Here is a 19,362-nt window from a genome sequence, read left to right on the forward strand (position 1 = left end):
ACAAGGAATACAGTGACGCATAATGCTGATGCAAGCCACTTGAGAAATCAAAAAAGGGAAAACATTAGGAACATTAACTAATTGCCTTTGTCACATTCTAACCGCTGCAGTGTGAATGCTTGCTGATCATGCCTGGGAGAAAGTGACAAGCAGCCAGTGTAGACGGGCTTTTGCGGTTTTAAATGTATGTGTGACTTCCTGTTCAAGAATTAATGCTGTCGTCGTCCTCACCCCCCCCAGTGACGCACTTTTTTTGCAATCCTCCAGCTTCCAAATTGACTGTGCCTCTCTGCTAATGAACCAAGATTGTTTCCTTTGCTATGGTTATGGCTCAGACTCATGGGAATTGTCCTCAGAAGTACTAAATCAAGGCTGCTCTGCGACTGCTCTGATGGAGTTTCATTGTACGTAAAACTCTGCAACATTACCTATCAGCAAGCCTGTGGTCTAACCGACCACCCTGTCCGAGTAGAGAGGGCGAGCGAGTGAATGAAGGAACAGAGACAGGATGTGCAGTTAAGAGTTGATCAGATTTGATGAGATAAATAATCAGCGAGCCAGATGGCCGCTCTCTCTTGTCTTGTGTTTAAAGGGGAGGTGTTCTGCTCTTTGTCCTCTCTTGCTGTCCTTAGCAGGCATCGGTTCAGTCCCGTCGGCAGCAGTGGGAACAAGCTGTTAGAGGACAAGTTGTCCGCAAGACAGAGTATATCCGGCCCAGTGTGTTTACGTGCTCGGGTCGTCACTGCACTTGCAGCCTCTCGCTGTCAGTTCGTTCAGGAAACGCTCCCAGGGGAGCCCAGCCAATTGAGACTGCTTGGAAAGGGGTGCTTTTTTGTGCACACCAGCCAAAGGCAATGCGGGACAACACGAGTAACTGTTAATGTGTTCCTTTGAAAAAGGGATCATAATGTATCCATAATGTCACAATCCATAACGTAATGATAAACTTTAATATATTTTAGATTCATTGCACACCAACTGAAATATTTCAGTTTTTTTTTTGTTTTAATACTGATGATTTTGGCATACAGCTCATGAAAACCCCAAATTCCTATCTCAAAAAATTAGCATATTTCATCCAACCAATAAAAGAAAAGTGTTTTTAATACAAAAAAAGTCAACCTTCAAAATAATTGTTCAGTTATGCACTCAATACTTGGTCGGGAATCCTTTTGCAGAAATGACTGCTTCAGTGCGGCGTGGCATGGAGGCGATCAGCCTGTGGCACTGCTGAGGTGTTATGGAGGCCCAGGATGCTTCGATAGCGGCCTTAAGCTCATCCAGAGTGTTGGGTCTTGCGTCTCTCAACTTTCTCTTCACAATATCCCACAGATTCTCTATGGGGTTCAGGTCAGGAGAGTTGGCAGGCCAATTGAGCACAGTAATACCATGGTCAGTAAACCATTTACCAGTGGTTTTGGCACTGTGAGCGGGTGCCAGGTCGAGCTGAAAAACGAAATCTTCATCTCCATAAAGCTTTTCAGCAGATGGAAGCAGGAAGTGCTCCAAAATCTCCTGATAGCTAGCTGAATTGACCCTGCCCTTGATAAAACACAGTGGACCAACACCAGCAGCTGACATGGCACCCGAGACCATCACTGACTGTGGGTACTTGACACTGGACTTCAGGCATTTTGGGCTTTCCTTCTCCCCAGCCTTCCTCCAGACTCTGGCACCTTGATTTCCCAATGACATGCAAAATTTGAGCAACAGTCCAGTGCTGCTTCTCTGTAGCCCAGGTCAGGCGCTTCTGCCGCTGTTTCTGGTTCAAAAGTGGCTTGACCTGGGAAATGCGGCACCTGTAGCCCATTTCTTGCACACGCCTGTGCACGGTGGCTCTGGATTTTTCTACTCCAGACTCAGTCCACTGCTTCCGCAGGTCCCCCAAGGTCTGGAATCGGTCCTTCTCCACAATCTTCCTCAGGGTCCGGTCACCTCTTCTCGTTGTGCAGCGTTTTTTGCCACACTTTTTCCTTCCCACAGACTTCCCACTGAGGTGCCTTGATTAGACATGTGCCGATTTTCGATAATGCGATTTATCACGATAATGAATATGCACGATATTGTTATCGTGGGCACATTAAAAAATTGTAAACAATAGTGTATTAACAATTTTTGTGGAACATTTTTATAATGCACTCAAGAATACTTTGCCCATCAACTGTATAAATGCTCAACACCACTGTTCTGCGTCAAATGGACACGCTCAGATGTAAAAAAGCCCAACGTGCGTTTGCACATGACTGAACGAGTGAAGGAGACACGCTGCTGAAGTGCTGCTCGGTGACAGCAGAGGGCAGAACTGATGGAACGGCAGAACGCAGCTGTTACCCCGGAAACCCCGCAAACGAAAGCATCCGTGCTAGTGAAGGAGTTTTTAAAACGGCCATTCGTTTTTTGTAATCTCAATGTTGTTCATCACAGCACCAAATACTTAATACTTAAAGGCTTAATAGGCTATTTATTTTCAAGCTTAAACATTTTTATGTTTTAATCTGGACTACAACATGCCCTAATAATTAGAACTGTTCTAATTATTTATTGTTCAATAAAACTTTGAGACATACGACTTCATTAGTTAACATGTTAATTCATTATTATCAAACTAACAATGAAAAATACTCATAAAGAATTAATTATTCTAAGTAATGTTAATTTCTTAGTTACTGTTTAATAACATTAAAATCAAAATAACATTTTTAATGGACCTAAGATAAAACTAACAATGATCAGTATTTCTTAACTAACATTACCAAAAACATTATACTTTCTGTAACAAATGTAGCTATTGCTCAGTCTTCGTTAATGCATTAAATAATGAGACCTTATTGTAATTTGTTACCTGTTGTTCTTTATAGCCTAATTCTTTTGCACTTTAATCAGTTTGAAAATTGTTCTTTTACAGCTCTGAAAAAAATCAAGAGACCACTTAACATTGATTTCTCTTAATTTTTTTTCCAGAGCTGTATATATTTTTGGTGCATTATTGCATTTAAACATTCAGTTATACTAAAATAGTTCTTAAAGCTGTTATGCTATGGCAACACTTTTTTTGCAACTTATTTCAATATCGTGATATCGTATACCGTGATAAAACGTCAGCAATTAATCCCAACATGAAAAATTGATATCGGCACATGCCTAGCCTTGATACAGCACTCTGGGAACAGCCTATTCGTTCAGACATTTCTTTCTGTGTCTTACCCTCTCGCTTGAGGGTGTCAATGATGGTCTTCTGGACAGCAGTCAGGTCTGCAGTCTTACCCATAATTGTGGTTTTGAGTAATGAACCAGGCTGGGAGTTTTTAAAAGCCTCAGGAAACTTTTGCAGGTGTTTAGAGTTAATTAGTTGATTCAGATGATTAGGTTAATAGCTCGTTTAGAGAACCTTTTCATGATATGCAAATTTTGAGAGATGAATTTTGGGTTTTCATGAGCTGTATGCCAAAATCATCAGTATTAAAACAATAAAAGACCTGAAATATTTCAGTTGGTGTGCAATGAATCTAAAATATATGAAAGTTGAATTTTTATCATTACGGAAAATAATGAACTTTTATCACAATATGCACATTTTTTGAGAAGGACCTGTATTTATATATTATTTTTTTTGAAATCACTTAAAGGGTTAGTTCATCTAAAAATGAAAATTCTGTCATTAATTACTTACCCTCATGTCGTTTGACACCCGTAAGACCCTTGTTCATCTTCGGGACACAAAGATATTTTTGTTGAAATCTGATGGCTCAGAAAGGTCTCCTTTGGCAACAATGACATTTCTCTCTCAAGACCCATAAAAGGCACTAAAGATGTCGTTACATGTCCATCTCACTACAGTGGCTGTACAATAATTTTATGAAGTGACAAGAATAGTTTTTGTGAAAAACTAAATAACGACTTATAGTTATGGCTGATTTCAAAACACTGCTTCATGAAGGTTTGAATCGCTATGAATCAGCGAATCATGAATCGATACTCTGATTCAACAAGCTCCAAAGCTTCAGGAAGTGGTGTTTTGAAATTGGCCATGGCTATATTGTTTTTTTTTTGTGCACAAAAACTATTCTCATCGCTTCACAACATTACTGTAGAACCACTAGTGAGATGGATTTTGTAACGACGTCTTTAGTGCCTTAATGTGTCTTGAGAGAGGAAATGTCATTGTTGCCAATGGAGGCCTTTCTGAGCCATCAGATTTCAACAAAAATATCTTTGTGTTCTGAAGATGAACAAGGGTCCTGCGGGTCTGGAACAGCATGATGGTGATTTAAAGGGTCAGTTCACCCAAAAAATACTCACCCTCAACAAGCCACCCTACGTGTATTTAAAAAAAAAAAAGAATATCCTGGCTCTTCTAAGCTTTATGATGCGAGTGAATCGTACCCTAGATTTTGAAGCCCATCCGTCCATCCTCCAATGGTCGTACACGAGTCTAGTTCCAGCGGAAGAGATGTGTTTAATTTGATTATTTTAAAATCCCGGTTTCAGAGAATGGGCTTAGATTAATCCAGGATTAGGCCTTAGTTCAATTAGGGCATTTAGGTAGCTTTTATAAGCGTACTTTATAAAAAATGCATTGAGACAAAAAAAAGTTGCTTTCAGTTAAAAGAGCACAAACGTGCGTTTTAGTCAGGGGGAACTGGGAAAAGTACTTCTCCATCTAGGACTCCATCTCTGGACTTTTCAATCTAGATTTATACCTAGTGACCAGAATATCATAGTGACTTGGGGGTGGGCTCCTTTTGACATGACTACCTCTCAACCACCCATAACACCATAGCAACTGCATAGCAATGTGCTATAAACATAGCTAGCACCATAAAGGCTGCTTTTAAGTCATCTGTAATTTATATGACCGTATTTCACAGTAGACTCTCTTTCTGTTCTTTTTGCTTGATCACCCAAAGATGAATGCATCTAGCACAAACTGTGGCATTAAAACAGCAACATGGTTTACAGTCATTTTAACGTTTTTGTTGTTTTTGTTTTTTATAGTTAAATAAGGCCTTGTTGTTACTCAGGAAGAGGAAATAATTTTAACCACCCATTAGCAGCCAATATGACACAACCACATGCTCTTTTAGCTTCTTCACCACCTTGATTTAGTGAATGTGACCCTGATTAGTGTTTTGGGTTGGTACTTGATTTTCTGAGTATTGTTGGATGAAATGATCAAGGGTTCGATAATAACTCTAATCTTTAAAGCATAGCAGGACTTTGAAGATGTTTTCTGAGCATTATTTTAATTAAAATGCCCGAGGCTTGTGCAATTTTTAACTTTAACTCTTGTCATTAACAAGTTTTATTAGAATAATATTAGGTGGTCCAAAAAGGATTTTTCTATGATCTATTATTATAAGACTCTCTCCTTGTCTACCTAAAGTAGGTTACCCTTGTTATATGACCTTTTTCTAACTTGAGCTATATATTGGGATTGTGTACCACATTCTTTAGTTTGGTTTCGGGCATTTTAAATGTGTATTATATGAAATTGGATCATAGAACATTTTTATTTATTTAATTTTTTTATGTCGAGCCCCCATAGGGTGCTCTTCATTGATTGCCCTTCACTAAGCGTGGTGTGCTTAATAAATCTAATAAAGCATGTTTAATAGCAAAACGTAATATATGGGCTGTATATGTAAACTAATATATAGTTTGAAGGATCTTAAACCTATCCATATACATTCTATGGACTAACGGTCTCATCTCAAACAAAATCTGTTTATATTGGGTGTTAGCTTGACCATCCACCATAGTTCATATCAGAATAGCTTTTCCATTTTAGGAGCTGCGTTGTGTCCCCCACTCCATTAAAAAGTGCATAGAGGGCTATCGGTGCACTTGCATGCTGGTAAAAAAAAAAAAAACAACTTCCAGAAAGTCCAGAAAAGGCAAAGCATCTAGCACCGTATCCTCAGGTTATTTGAAGTTCTTTCCACCCAGAACATCCTGTGAAAAGATTCTTCGTCATTGCCCACTCTTTCATAAACTCGATTTACACATCAGGCGGATTTAAACAGACGCCATCTCAAATGACTAATAAATGTCAAGTCTTTAAGCGTTCTCAGGCATCCATAGCCTTATTCATTAAGAGATTTGTTTAGAAAAGATTACGGTATTTACATTTGCTCTCTTCCTAGTAGCAATTACTAAACCCCCCTCTGTGTGGAAAGAATGAAGCAGAGTCTATTTTTGTCTACGTCAAAGTCAAACCGTAATATTTCAAAGCGGCTGATACTGTACATTAACCTCTTCAGTGCCGGTTTTATCTGAAGATATCGAGATGGTCCTCCTATGTGTCTAAAAAAGGACAGGATGAGATAAAGCATTGCAATAATCCTTAAAAATTTGGTTATGTAAAGCTTGCTTATGAACTTAGCTGGTGCGCCTTAAAAGGTTTCTGAGAAAACTGTTGAAATTTAACCCAACCAACCCACGATAACATGGTTTGCACGCTTTTATTTTTAGATGAGTGATGTATTTTTGGCTTTCGTTTCATCCCTTGAAAGCACAATCCATTATCGTCAATTGCCAAGCCACTGAGACGATACTTGAGATTCAAAGATGCTTTCTTGTTGGTTCATGGTTTCAACTTGGCACTGTGGCTTACAAACATCTTTTAAAATTGTTAAAGGGATCCAAGTCCTTTTTCCTGAATTGTTCCTGCTCTCTTATTGCAGTTCAATTATGTTCTTATAAATTTGGAATGGCATGACGGTGTTGTTTTGGGTTGCCTTGCTTATTTCGAGCTCTGGATTTATCTCTATCTAACAGCATGTTTTGCTTCCTTTCAGTGGGTGACAAAGTTCCTGCTGACATTCGCTTGACTTCAATCAAGTCAACGACCCTGAGGGTGGACCAGTCCATTCTAACAGGTGAGAACAATGGCATTACCCCAATTTGTCCTTTTAAATGTTCAGGTTTTAAATGTCATACTAGGTGTTGAGGAAGGAAAACTACATATTACTTATGGACATGTTATCAGCAACAGGATATGTCACAGTCTAGGGATTCTGTTCTTAATAATGAATCCCGTATAACAAAATACATTCAGAAGGCTAAAATCTCTACAAATCTACAATATAGACTAATATAGACTACTTAGTTTGTATTGTGCCAAGAGGTTAATTTATGATATTGTGGTCAAACATCTTTTGTTATGCTAATTTACTGGCCACAGTTCACCGAACATGAACTTTATTACACAAGAAAGGATGAAATTTTGCAAGCACTTTGTGTGCTTGCATTTCCACTCTACTGGGTTCACGTGCACATTAAAGGAAGCAAATGGAGTCCAAATACTGTTTGTTGTTCTTTGTGCCCATTTCTTAATACCGATAGAAAAGATGACCTTATACATTAAATATCCGCAGTTCAGTATTTTTCTACACAGGACTGACATCACAAAGAAAGATATTTTGTCCATTTTTTTTTTTTTTTTTTGTATTTGTGTAATGTTACAGCTCCCTTTTATCTCATCACAAAACCACAGTTAAATATAGATTCTATTGCGGATGTGATTTTAAAGATTTAGTAAGCCACCTTATAAAGTCAGTTCAGTAGTTGATATGAGGTGGAAAAATTACGTATTTTTTTCCAGGGAAGGTTCAGTCCCGCTTATTTTAAAGGGAGGTCAGCCGTGCTCAGTTTCTGCAGTCCAGTTAGGGGCTAAAAAGACAGAAAGGAAGCTCTCTTGTAGGAGTCAGGACTTGCTTCACTGCCTTAATTGGTAACGGCCTGTTTGACTTTTCCTCATCTTTTAGCTGCCCCATCCATGGCTGTTTTTTTTTTTTTGTGGGGATTCTTTGCCATCCTGGCCAGAACTGAACCGTTAAAGCAATTACATAAATGCACCGATGAACTGCAAAACGGATCATAATGTATAAGTCTTTGAGGGCAGTCAAGTAGTACTAGAAGTTTGATTTCACCAACTTGTCATCTGTATTTTCTCTTCGCAGGAGAATCTGTGTCGGTAATCAAGCATACAGACCCTGTCCCTGACCCTCGTGCTGTGAACCAGGACAAGAAGAACATGCTCTTCTCTGTAAGTCAGACCTAGGCTGTCAGCATATTATTTGTGGTGCCTGATAATACAGTAATATTTTAGTTGTATTAATTTAAAATAACTGTTTTGTATTTTAATATATTTTAAAATTAATATCAGTCTTCAGCGTCACATGATCCTTCAAAATCATTCTAATATTCTGATTTGGTGCTCACAAAACTTTTTTCTTGACTATTTTAATGTTGAAAACCACTTAATTTGTGAAAAATTATCCTTTTTTTCAGGGTTCTTTAATTAATAGAAAGTTCAAAGAACAATGTGCATCCTTGCTGAATATTATTGAGTATTTATTACTAAGTATTAATATCTTTTTTTATCTTACTTACCCACTAACATTTCAACGGTAGTACAAGTCATAATGTATAATTGTATATTATCTGTAATATTTAAACAGATATGTAATATGTAAGCACACAACCACCAAAATGTTCTTGAAAGAATTGTATTATTAGTTTTGTACAGATTTGTATTAGGAATTTATTATTATTAAATTAAATTAAAATTATTGTTAAAAAACAATAAAGTCAGTAGTTAGTTATTTTCATGTTATGTCTGATAATGGACAATATTCAAATGTATTTTGTTTAAATAAATATATAACTAAAGTAAAATATAACTCATGTGCTTTTAAATGCTGCAAGGTAATTTAGGAAACACAACATTACAATACAGTATTTTAAGATGTTAAGTTACATTTAACAGTAAGTATTAAATTATGGCAAAGATAATCTAAATGTAAAAAGAGGAAATGGGCATGCACAGTGAAATATTTTATATTGGTTGATTTTCTGATCGATTTAAAAAAAAAAGAAAAGAAAAAAAGCTTGAACTTTGTTCGATAACCAAAATGGTGCTAATATCTTGCATCCTAATTTGCATGATTTAGAACCAATATTCTAAACTTTAAGAGATCACTAGTAAACTTAAAGGTGCGCTATGTAGTATTTTTGCAGTAAAATATCCAAAAAAACACAAGGCCAGTGTTATATTTTTTTTTTCAGTTGAGTTCTTACAATATCCCAAATGTTTCCAACTATTTTTAAATTGTAAGAAAATTGCAATTTTAACCAAGGAGCCAGGAGTCTGGGGGAGTCGCCTGTCAATTGCGTCATATATGCGTGACCCTCGGTTTTATTTGGCTGAAGCGCTTTACTCTTAGCAGTGTGCAACAAGTGTCACAGCAGCCGCACAGAGTAACGTCATAACATCATTTCAAACACACTTAAATATATCTAATATGATAAACAGAGCTGCGTTCCCTCGTACTCATGACCGGAGAAGCGGAAATGGCGCTGTCCCGTCATAAAAGTCCTGCTACTTGCGATTCGTGTTTGCGTAACAATCACTCTAGCTCCCTTGCTCAGCTCCCTCAACATTTGTTTCTGCTCTGCTTCATACTACAGTAACGTTAATAATCACATTCATGAACATTATTTCTGCCATGAGAACGAGGCCTAGCCTGATTCTTTTCCACCGGCTGTGATGTGAAAACCACATGTCCCAAGATTCTGAGCTCAAACTTGGCGTCATCAAACTACGCATTTGTTTTGAATAGGCGACCTCTAGCGAATGGAAAAGTTACATAGTGTAGCTTTAAAGGGGATTTTAGATTTTATTTTTATTTGAATATGATCCTAATTTTAAAACTCTACCTTGACTTCATGTTTACAGGGTACCAACATTGCCGCAGGCAAAGCTGTGGGCGTAGTGATCGCCACTGGTGTGAACACCGAGATTGGCAAGATCCGTGATGAGATGGCGTCCACGGAGCAGGAACGCACACCACTGCAACAGAAACTGGACGAGTTCGGCCAGCAGCTGTCCAAGGTCATCTCGCTCATCTGCATTGCAGTGTGGATCATCAACATTGGACACTTCAACGATCCAGTTCACGGAGGCTCGTGGATCCGCGGGGCCGTATACTACTTCAAGATCGCCGTCGCGCTGGCTGTGGCTGCCATCCCCGAAGGCCTGCCCGCCGTCATCACCACCTGCCTGGCTCTGGGTACCCGTCGCATGGCCAAGAAAAACGCCATTGTACGCTCTCTGCCCTCGGTGGAGACCCTGGGCTGCACCTCCGTCATCTGCTCTGATAAGACCGGCACACTTACCACCAACCAGATGTCTGTTTGCAGGGTGAGAATGTTGGGAATATTATACATAATTGAAGTGAGCTTTAGTGAGCAGCTTCAGGGCTTATCAAAGAGGAAACGATAACTTACAACCCTGGCTATTGCGAATTCTGTTTAGCCCATAATTTCTTTCCTTGGCAATAGTGAGTGTGTTATTGTTTAGAAATGTGCGGGCTGGGGTTCAGCCAAGAAGCGAGAGTGATGTTACTGCATAGACAATTGGCTCATGAATAAAAATTACATTCATGATGGTATTGATTTAGCACTAGTACGTAACTTGGCCCCAAATAAAAGTCGTGGGAAAGCTGTTAATCTGCAGCTTTGATATTGCCATGATTAATAGTTTTATTTAGTTTTATCTTAGTTTCTCATGACCTTGTGTCAGACCACCCCAGGTTGCCTCTGTATTTCCTTTTATATTGTTTCCCTGTTTGACAGGATTCATTTTAAAGGACGACATGGTTTATTTCTTTCTTCCTCTTCATCGTGTCCCTGTATACTTCTCCTCTCATCTTTCGTCACCCTCCTCATCTGTACTTCTCCACCTTGACTGCAAGAGCTGATCAGTATGCGGTAGTCAGTTACTTGCAGTAGTGTTGCATAACTGACCTTGTGTCTGCGTGTGTGTGTGAGAGAGAGATATCTGCCTGTGATCCACAGCAGCGGCTTTGCTGTAGGCTGTACAGTACAAGCATGAAAGCCGAATGTGCAGCGCTACAGATTTCGATCATTTTTGCATGTGTAAAAGTTAAATTTAGTACCAGGCTTGCTTTTCTTTTTAATATATTGATTTTAATATTATGTTTGATTTATACATTGAATGTTCAGGATGTGGCTAAAACAAAATAACTTACCTTAAATGTCCCGATTGCCCTGGCTGTCTAAAATAATACTATATGGGAATGGTGCTTCTAAAATTAGCAGTGTTTCAACAGAAGGAATGTAATCTTGTTAACCCTAACTCTTTAAGTATTAAACTTGTACCCGTATTAAACGGATAAATCGTCCTGCACCTTTTCCGCTATAGACACGAATGATGCCTCTAATCTTGTGCTTCATTGAGGTGCAGTTAAAGGATCATATTTAGTGGTTGGACCAGTTTGGATTTTTGATATTGATGCTGAGAGCACAATGCCTGTTTATCATTTGCAGGATGATGGACGGGGAGGTGGGCGAACAGGTCGCTGATTTTGCGCTCATGTTGATTGGCAAGTCCTGCAGTCTAGTGTGTCTAACGAGTTATTTTCTCTAAATCCCAAAAAACATCCACTCTGGAGAGTTTATTTTTTTTGGAGTGTGGGTAGATGCGTTCCTCTGTTTTATTGGACAGCATGATTGTGCACGGTAGTCGCTTCATCTTCTGCTCAATGACAGATGGCAGTGCTAAGGTGCATAACCGCCCCCTTTTGTACTTTTGGGATTTCAACCAGGTACTGGTGTTGGATTATTTTCATATCATATTATCATGTGTACTGTTAATTTTAAATATAATGGTTATCGCCAATACTGGTATATTGTTTTCCCCTTAATTAAAGGGTTAGTTCACCGAAAAATGAAATTGATGTCATTAATGAATCACCCTATAATGTCGTTCCACACCCTTAAGACCTTTGAATAAAGATTCAAACGGTTATGAATCAGCGTATTGATTCATGATTGATCGCGGGTCAAACTGCTGAAATCACGTGACATTGGTGATCTAAATCATTGATTGATTCACTGATTCATAACCAGCAAAACTCGTTATTGCTAAAATGTGGCTAAAAGCCACATAATTTTTTTGATTTGCTATCAAATTGTTCTTTTGATTCGGTTATTTTCAATGAATCATCAGTGATTCATTACTGACTTAATCTTAACTAGAGAAATGACCTTTCTACATTTATAAGTCAGGGACTTATTCATTTAAAAAAGTGCATGGAAACATGCTGAATAGCAAGCAAGTGCAACCCATTGGTAATCACTCAAGACATAAGAATGTCGGCATGTTTTGCCCCTTCATGCACCAATAGCTTTTTCTTCAGGAAGTGTTAATTTTGGTTTAGTTTTTTTATCCCCTTTTTTTAAAAAAAAAGACTAATATCATACATTTCATGTTTAAAAAGGATTAATTCACCCAAAAATTTAACTTTTGTCATTAATTACACGTGAGACTTTTGTTCATCTTCGGAAAACAAATGTTTTTTTCTCAAGATGTTTTTGTTGAAATCTTTGAGCTTTCTGTCCCTTCTTTGACAGCCTACGCAACTACCACTTTCAAGCCCCAGGATGGTAATGAAGACATCATTAAAGTAATCCATGTGACTCCAGTGGTTTAACGCAAGTGCTTTGTCTGCACGCAAAAACATTATTTACCACTTTTTTTATACTTGTATATACTTATAATGATGGATGGACATCATTTACCACTTTGTTTATACTTGTATATAATTATAATGATGGATAGATAATTTTTTTGCACAAAGAAAGCACTTAGATTATTAGTATGATGTCGTTTACCTTTCTGGGGCTTGAAAGTGGTTGTTGCGTAGCTGTCAATGGAGGAACAGAAAGTTCTCAGATTTCATTAGAAAGATCTTTGTGTTCCGAAGATGAACGAAAGTCTTAGAGGTTTGGAACGACATGAGGGTAAGGAATTAACGACAGCATTTTCATTTTTGTTTGAACTAAAACTAAAAGCACTTTCAGCTAATCATGTCTTTCTTCTTAGTGCCTAGCGCCTTAGAGACTAGTGCCCATCTCTTTCTCTCCCACACACTCTTTCGGCTGTTGTCCACTGGGTTTTAGCACTACAGCAGGAACGCCGTTCCACTTTATCATCCCACTCGCTCTCATCTCTTTTATTCTCTTCTCTTCCTTCCTTCCTTCTTTGTATTGAGGGATCTGATTGTCTTTTGTGCTTAAAAATATCCTTAATTCTCAGTTGTCTATGTTTTGGGGGGTTTGGCAGGGTTTTAAAGCCCCTCTGAACTCAGGGATTTTTAAGTGAATGTCATGTAAAGTGTTTACATCTGTAGCGCTGGTATATCCAGGTCAGGTGGAGTAGGGATATTTTCATGAGGTGCTTTTTAACATCAGAGATCATCCGTGGCGGGTTGGCCTGCCACCTGCTGGTAAAGATTTTAATTTGTTTCTTTTTTGTTCCAGATGTTCATTGTTGATCAGGCAAATGGAAACAGCTGCTCTCTCAAAGAGTTCACCATTACTGGCTCCACATATGCCCCTGAGGGACAAGTGTGAGTTTTACTCTCCATGTGCACACTGATTTTTCAAAGTGCATGAGACACCGCTGTTAAATCCTCTTGTTGTTTTTTTCTCTCGCCCATTCCAGGTTTCTTGATGGTAAACCAGTGCAATGCTCTCAGTATGATGCTCTGGTTGAAATGGCCAGCATCTGTGCTCTGTGCAACGACTCGTCTCTAGATTACAACGAGGTTAGTTATTAACATGTTCTGGTAAATGCAGCATCCCCTGTTCATCCAGAAATCGCAGGTACTTATGTCTGGAACTATATCGTCTAGCATACAGATGTCACTTAATGAATCAATTTGCTTGGATATGCCATTTTAATTTGTTCCCATGTTTTTATTATCCATTTTATAAATTAATAAATTATATTTTTACATGTATAATATGTGTGAGATATGTATGCAATATTTTAGAATTAATTAATGATTAATTAGTAATTAGTAATTAGTAATGTTTTGCAAATCTCACAATATCTGTTTTTCCTGCTGTGTATCACTTGAAGCATTAAAATTAGTTTTTAGCCTTTTTTATAATTTGCCCAAAATAAAGAATTTTAACATTGGCCATTTATTATATTATATAACATGAAAAACACTCAGAATATTTATAGCAGTGGATCTCTAGTGCTTGGGTTGAATTATCAAACAGCATGTCATTTCTGTCTATGTCAGGCCAAAGGTGTGTTCGAAAAGGTGGGAGAAGCCACAGAGACTGCTCTGACCTGTCTGGTGGAGAAAATGAACGTGTTCGACACAGAACTGAAAGGCCTTTCCAAGGTCGAGAGGGCGAACGCTTGCAACTCGGTATGTCAGACCTTTCCAACCGCAGATTATGAGTTGGTAGCAACCCTAGTGGGTCGTGTGGTTGTGGAAGCCCACATTAATTTCCAAATTGGTTATCTGCATTTGATGTAATGGCAGCTTTCGTCTCTGAGTAATTAGTTGGATTCTTTCCTCCTTTGTCTCAGGTCATCAAGCAGCTGATGAAGAAAGAATTCACTCTGGAGTTCTCCCGAGACAGAAAGTCCATGTCAGTGTACTGTACTCCCAACAAAGCTCGCTCATCCATTGGCAAGATGTTTGTTAAGGTAGCGTCATGTTTTTCAGGGAGACTTTAGCCCTCCAGTGTTTCATTTATCCGTTTCATACTTCACGTATGAAAGGTGTTGCGGCTCGTAGCTTCCTTAAACTCTTTATTTCTGGGTGCAGGGTGCTCCAGAGGGAGTGATTGACAGATGCACGCACATCCGAGTGGGTGGGAATAAAGTTCCCCTGACAGCAGGGATTAAAGAGAAGATCATGTCTGTGATCCGTGAGTATGGGACAGGACGTGACACGCTACGCTGTCTGGCTCTGGCCACCCGAGACAACCCATTGAGCAAAGAGAGCCTTGTACTGGAGGACTCAACCCGGTTCATTGAGTATGAGGTGAGGTGTTGATACAACATACACAATAAAATGTGCATGTATGTGTGTGTATAAGCTGATTTATTTTTATTATTATTTTTTAATATTTGTCACTTATTATAATTGCTTTCTGTCATTTAGACGGACCTGACATTTGTGGGATGCGTGGGCATGTTGGACCCGCCCAGAGCAGAGGTGGCAGCTTCCATCAAACTTTGCCGTCAAGCAGGCATTCGAGTCATCATGATCACCGGCGACAACAAGGGCACAGCTGTCGCCATCTGCAGGCGCATCGGCATCTTCGGCGAGGATGACGATGTCTCGCGCATGGCCTACACTGGCCGAGAGTTTGACGACCTGTCTGCTGTCGCCCAGCGCGAGGCGGTGATCACTGCCCGTTGCTTTGCCCGCGTCGAGCCGTCTCACAAATCCAAGATAGTGGAGTTCCTGCAGTCCTACGATGAGATCACTGCCATGGTAAATTAGATTTGTGAAATCCGAACAAATGCTCACTGAATGATTTTATATATGCTTTTGATCAAAGGTTTGGGGGTTAAAATGTTTTTGAAAGAAATCTCTTCTGCTAACCAAGGCTAATATTGTGAAATATTAATGCTTAGTTTTCACTCTAGTCTTCAGTCACATGATCCTGATCAAGAAACATTTCTTATCAATGTTGAACAGTTGTAAATATATTTGTGAAAACCGTGATACATTTGCTCCGGATTTTTTGATTAATAAAATCATTTCAGAATTAATGGAATCAACTAGCCTGACGTGGTCCTACTCAATTCTATTCAGAATATGAGTCTGAAACTGCTCCATTGGGCTGTAATTATGGGGCGTTACAACCAAACCAGGAAAGACCTCAATTGGATAGACCTACAACCAATCAGAGCAACGAAGCAACACGTTGTCAAATGTCAACAGACAGAGCTCAACTGCACTGTGTTGCCAAGTCCGCGTTTTTTCCGTTGTTTTCTATGTCCGTGGGTTGAAGCGACTATTATGTGATATATAGACCCATGAGTGTGAATTTTAGCAGGCAATCTTGTCAAAATAACACATTTTACCCCCCAAACACCATTTTTCCCCTGGAGAACCCCCCGAGAAGCTATTGTTTAGGGCTAGTAGTTGGCGGGTTTTGTTGTAAAAACTTGGCAACCCTGTCTGCACGCGAGCTGAAATCAGGCTGGAATACATGATCGTTGCCCGTGTTGTAAAAAAAATAACAAAATTTAATGATACACAGAGTACTTACCCATGATCATCATTTCTGAGAGAAATTGTGAAGATGAATGCATATACAAACAAGCTCTCCGTTTAGGATTTGAACAAATATAATCCAAGCCCCTTTGATGACGTGCATGATTACGTTACTGTTGATCATCTGTCCGTCATCGTCTAAAGCCCGCCCTGATGATTTCATTGGTCCGAACAGTTTCTGTTCGGGGATAATAACTCCTCTATGGATCGAGGCCAGACCGAACTGCCCGACATAAAAAAATTGTGGGCGCGGCTAAGTTCGGCTGGCATCCAGGCTAGGAATCAACAGCATTTATTTGAAATGGAAATCTTTTAACCCTATGAATGCCTTTACGGTCATTTTTTTAACATTTTAATGCATCCTTTCTGAATAAAAGTATTTCTTTTAAAAAAGAAAAATCATTGACCTCAAACTTTTTAACAGTTGTGTATATTAATGTAAAAATTCTATATTAAATGATTTTAAAGATGGAGGAAGAATTTCTTGGAGATGGTTTATATTGTTACAATCCTTCTCCCGCCACTGACTTGCCTCCTGTGTTCATTCCCGCAGACTGGAGATGGTGTGAACGATGCACCTGCTCTGAAAAAGGCTGAGATTGGCATTGCTATGGGGTCAGGCACAGCGGTGGCTAAGACCGCTTCAGAGATGGTCCTTGCTGATGATAACTTTGCTACCATCGTGGCTGCTGTGGAAGAGGGGCGAGCCATTTACAATAACATGAAACAATTCATCCGCTACCTCATCTCCTCAAATGTCGGCGAGGTGGTCTGGTGAGGATCTTAACCTTTTGCTAACATTTTTGAAATTCGATGGGTGTGTTAACATGCACAACAGTAAACTGATAAATCAAAAATATCAGCTTATGAAATAACCAGTTTTCCCCATTTACATGCAGACCAGTAAACTGACAATGCAATTAAACCATGTTTACATGACTATTAATAAACCGGGTTATTTCCTTGTAGTGATGTAAAAAAAAAAAAAAGTCGTATCTGACTTTAAAAATCATAGTTTTTCAAATGTTACGTCAGTTGTGATGTTAAATAAAGCATGCAACCGTGTCAGTGGGAGATTAACAGCTCATATTATCCCTCATGGAGTTACAGATGCAGCATTTTTGTCTGAACCTCTACTTCTGCTGCATGAGATGAGAATTTTCTGGGTCTTAAAAGAGTCTGCGTTTGTGATATATACCTTATTTCATGCAAAATGCTCTGTCTGGATGCATTTAAATCTGCTCTAAGTTTGTGGGTTATTGTCACCTATTAAACATGCGCACTTCAATAAGCCGACAGAAAGCAGGTTAATGCGTTTACATGCAGCGTGAAATCGGGGTAAGAGACAAAAAACTACCTCTGCTGACCGGTTTATGCTTACGCAATTTATGACCTTACTCCGATAAAAGAAAATGGGTTACCGCATTTACATTATCATGTTCATTTTTGGCTTATTAGGCATAATCGTCTTAAGAACGTGCATGTCAATGCACAAAATCCCATTCTTTCTTTTTCCACATTAAACATCCACATTAAACCATTTTAGGTCAACATAAGTATCTTGCAATCTTCTGTAATCTTATGTATTGAGACTACCATTAAATATTTTGGGTTTGGTATTATTAAAAAAACATGTTTTTGAAAGAAATCACTTATGCTGACATAAACTGTAAAAACTGTAATGTTATGAAACAATACAATTTAAAATTCTGTTTTAATACATTTTAAGATGTAATTTAATCCTGTTATGGTAAAGCTGAATTTTAAGCAGACATCACATCAGTGTTCAGTGTCACATGATCCTTCAGAAATCATTCTAATATGCTGATTTGGTACTCAAGAAATAACATTTTTAATCATTTTGAAATTTGAATAATTTTGAAATTGTAACATTTTGAAATAATTTTGAAAGGTTCAATAGAAAGGATTGGTTGTAATGGCAAAGACTTTTACATTGATCAAAAGTGGCAGACATTTTTTTTTGTAACAATTTAATGCATAGAATAAAGACCCGTTCACATCAAGGACGATCACTATAATGATAAAGATATAGTTCTTAAAATCTTTCTAAATGTAAAAGAAAAGCAAAGTCCACAACACAACTATAATGATCACTGTACAGAGGAACAATATTGTTTGAAGCAATTTCACATCAAGTTTATGACTTATCCTCTGTATGCCAAAATGGAGCAAGTCAATTTCTTTTTGATCTTGTTTTGGCACAATTTAGTCTCCATCTTAAAAGCGATAGTATATAAATGACCACACTGTGAAATTTATGCCTAGAGCAAACTCAGATTGCTGCCAAGGTCTTTTTGACATTTTTCCAGTTGTTATCTAATCGCTTTACGCACAATGTGTATTCTCTCCGGCAGTATTTTCTTAACGGCCGCCTTGGGCTTCCCTGAAGCTCTGATTCCAGTTCAGCTGCTGTGGGTGAATCTGGTGACCGATGGTCTGCCTGCGACCGCTCTGGGCTTCAATCCACCCGACCTGGACATCATGAGCAAACCCCCTCGCAATGCCAGAGAGCCCCTTATCTCTGGCTGGCTCTTCTTTAGATACCTGATCATTGGCTGTGAGTGCACCACTGGCTTTGTTTGCTAACTATTTTTTACATTCAATTTTTTTGTGGGTAAAGAAAGATTTGACGTTATGTTCTGTGTCCCTCTAAAGGTTACGTAGGTGCTGCTACTGTAGGTGCTGCTGCATGGTGGTTCATTGCTGCTGAAGATGGGCCCAGAGTCACCCTCTATCAACTGGTTAGAAACTCCACTTACATTTTAATAGACATACTCTTTCTCAAACACATGGATTCCAATGTCTTAATTTGCTTCCATAATTTTTATCTCTGCAGAGCCACTTCCTTCAGTGTGCACCAGACAATCCTGAGTTTGAGGGCCTGAAGTGTGAGGTGTTTGAGTCTCCCTATCCAATGACCATGGCTTTGTCCGTACTAGTAACCATTGAGATGTGCAACGCCCTCAACAGGTCTGTATCAGCACAATCATGTCTCTAAAAATTGCATAATTATGGCCCTATTTACATCTGCTATTAAAAGGTTAGTTTACCCAAAAATGAAAATTAGCCAATGATTTAGTCATCCTCAAGCCATCCTAGTGGTATATGACATTCTTCTTTCAGACTAATGCAATCAGAGTTGTATTTAAAAATGCCCTGCCTCTTCCAAGCTTTATAATGGGAGTGAATGGCAGCACAAAATTTGAAGCCCAAAAAAGTG

General features: G+C 38.7%; 1 protein-coding gene across 1 annotated transcript in view; it reads left to right on the top strand.

Moving 5' to 3' along the window:
* The window catches only part of atp2a2b (ATPase sarcoplasmic/endoplasmic reticulum Ca2+ transporting 2b), a 44,325-nt gene that overhangs the window by 17,451 nt on the left and 7,512 nt on the right, over positions 1 to 19,362 (top strand). The window contains exons 6-18 of the mRNA XM_067424613.1: positions 6,798 to 6,878; positions 7,962 to 8,047; positions 9,740 to 10,204; positions 13,348 to 13,436; positions 13,532 to 13,634; positions 14,121 to 14,252; positions 14,417 to 14,536; positions 14,658 to 14,876; positions 14,997 to 15,332; positions 16,675 to 16,895; positions 18,497 to 18,699; positions 18,798 to 18,883; positions 18,979 to 19,112. Of these exons, the coding sequence (XP_067280714.1) occupies positions 6,798 to 6,878; positions 7,962 to 8,047; positions 9,740 to 10,204; positions 13,348 to 13,436; positions 13,532 to 13,634; positions 14,121 to 14,252; positions 14,417 to 14,536; positions 14,658 to 14,876; positions 14,997 to 15,332; positions 16,675 to 16,895; positions 18,497 to 18,699; positions 18,798 to 18,883; positions 18,979 to 19,112 (2,275 nt within the window). The remainder of the gene's footprint in view (positions 1 to 6,797; positions 6,879 to 7,961; positions 8,048 to 9,739; positions 10,205 to 13,347; positions 13,437 to 13,531; positions 13,635 to 14,120; positions 14,253 to 14,416; positions 14,537 to 14,657; positions 14,877 to 14,996; positions 15,333 to 16,674; positions 16,896 to 18,496; positions 18,700 to 18,797; positions 18,884 to 18,978; positions 19,113 to 19,362) is intronic.

This window comes from Pseudorasbora parva, chromosome 18 (assembly GCF_024679245.1).
Source record: "Pseudorasbora parva isolate DD20220531a chromosome 18, ASM2467924v1, whole genome shotgun sequence".
Classification (NCBI taxonomy): Eukaryota; Metazoa; Chordata; class Actinopteri; order Cypriniformes; family Gobionidae; genus Pseudorasbora; species Pseudorasbora parva.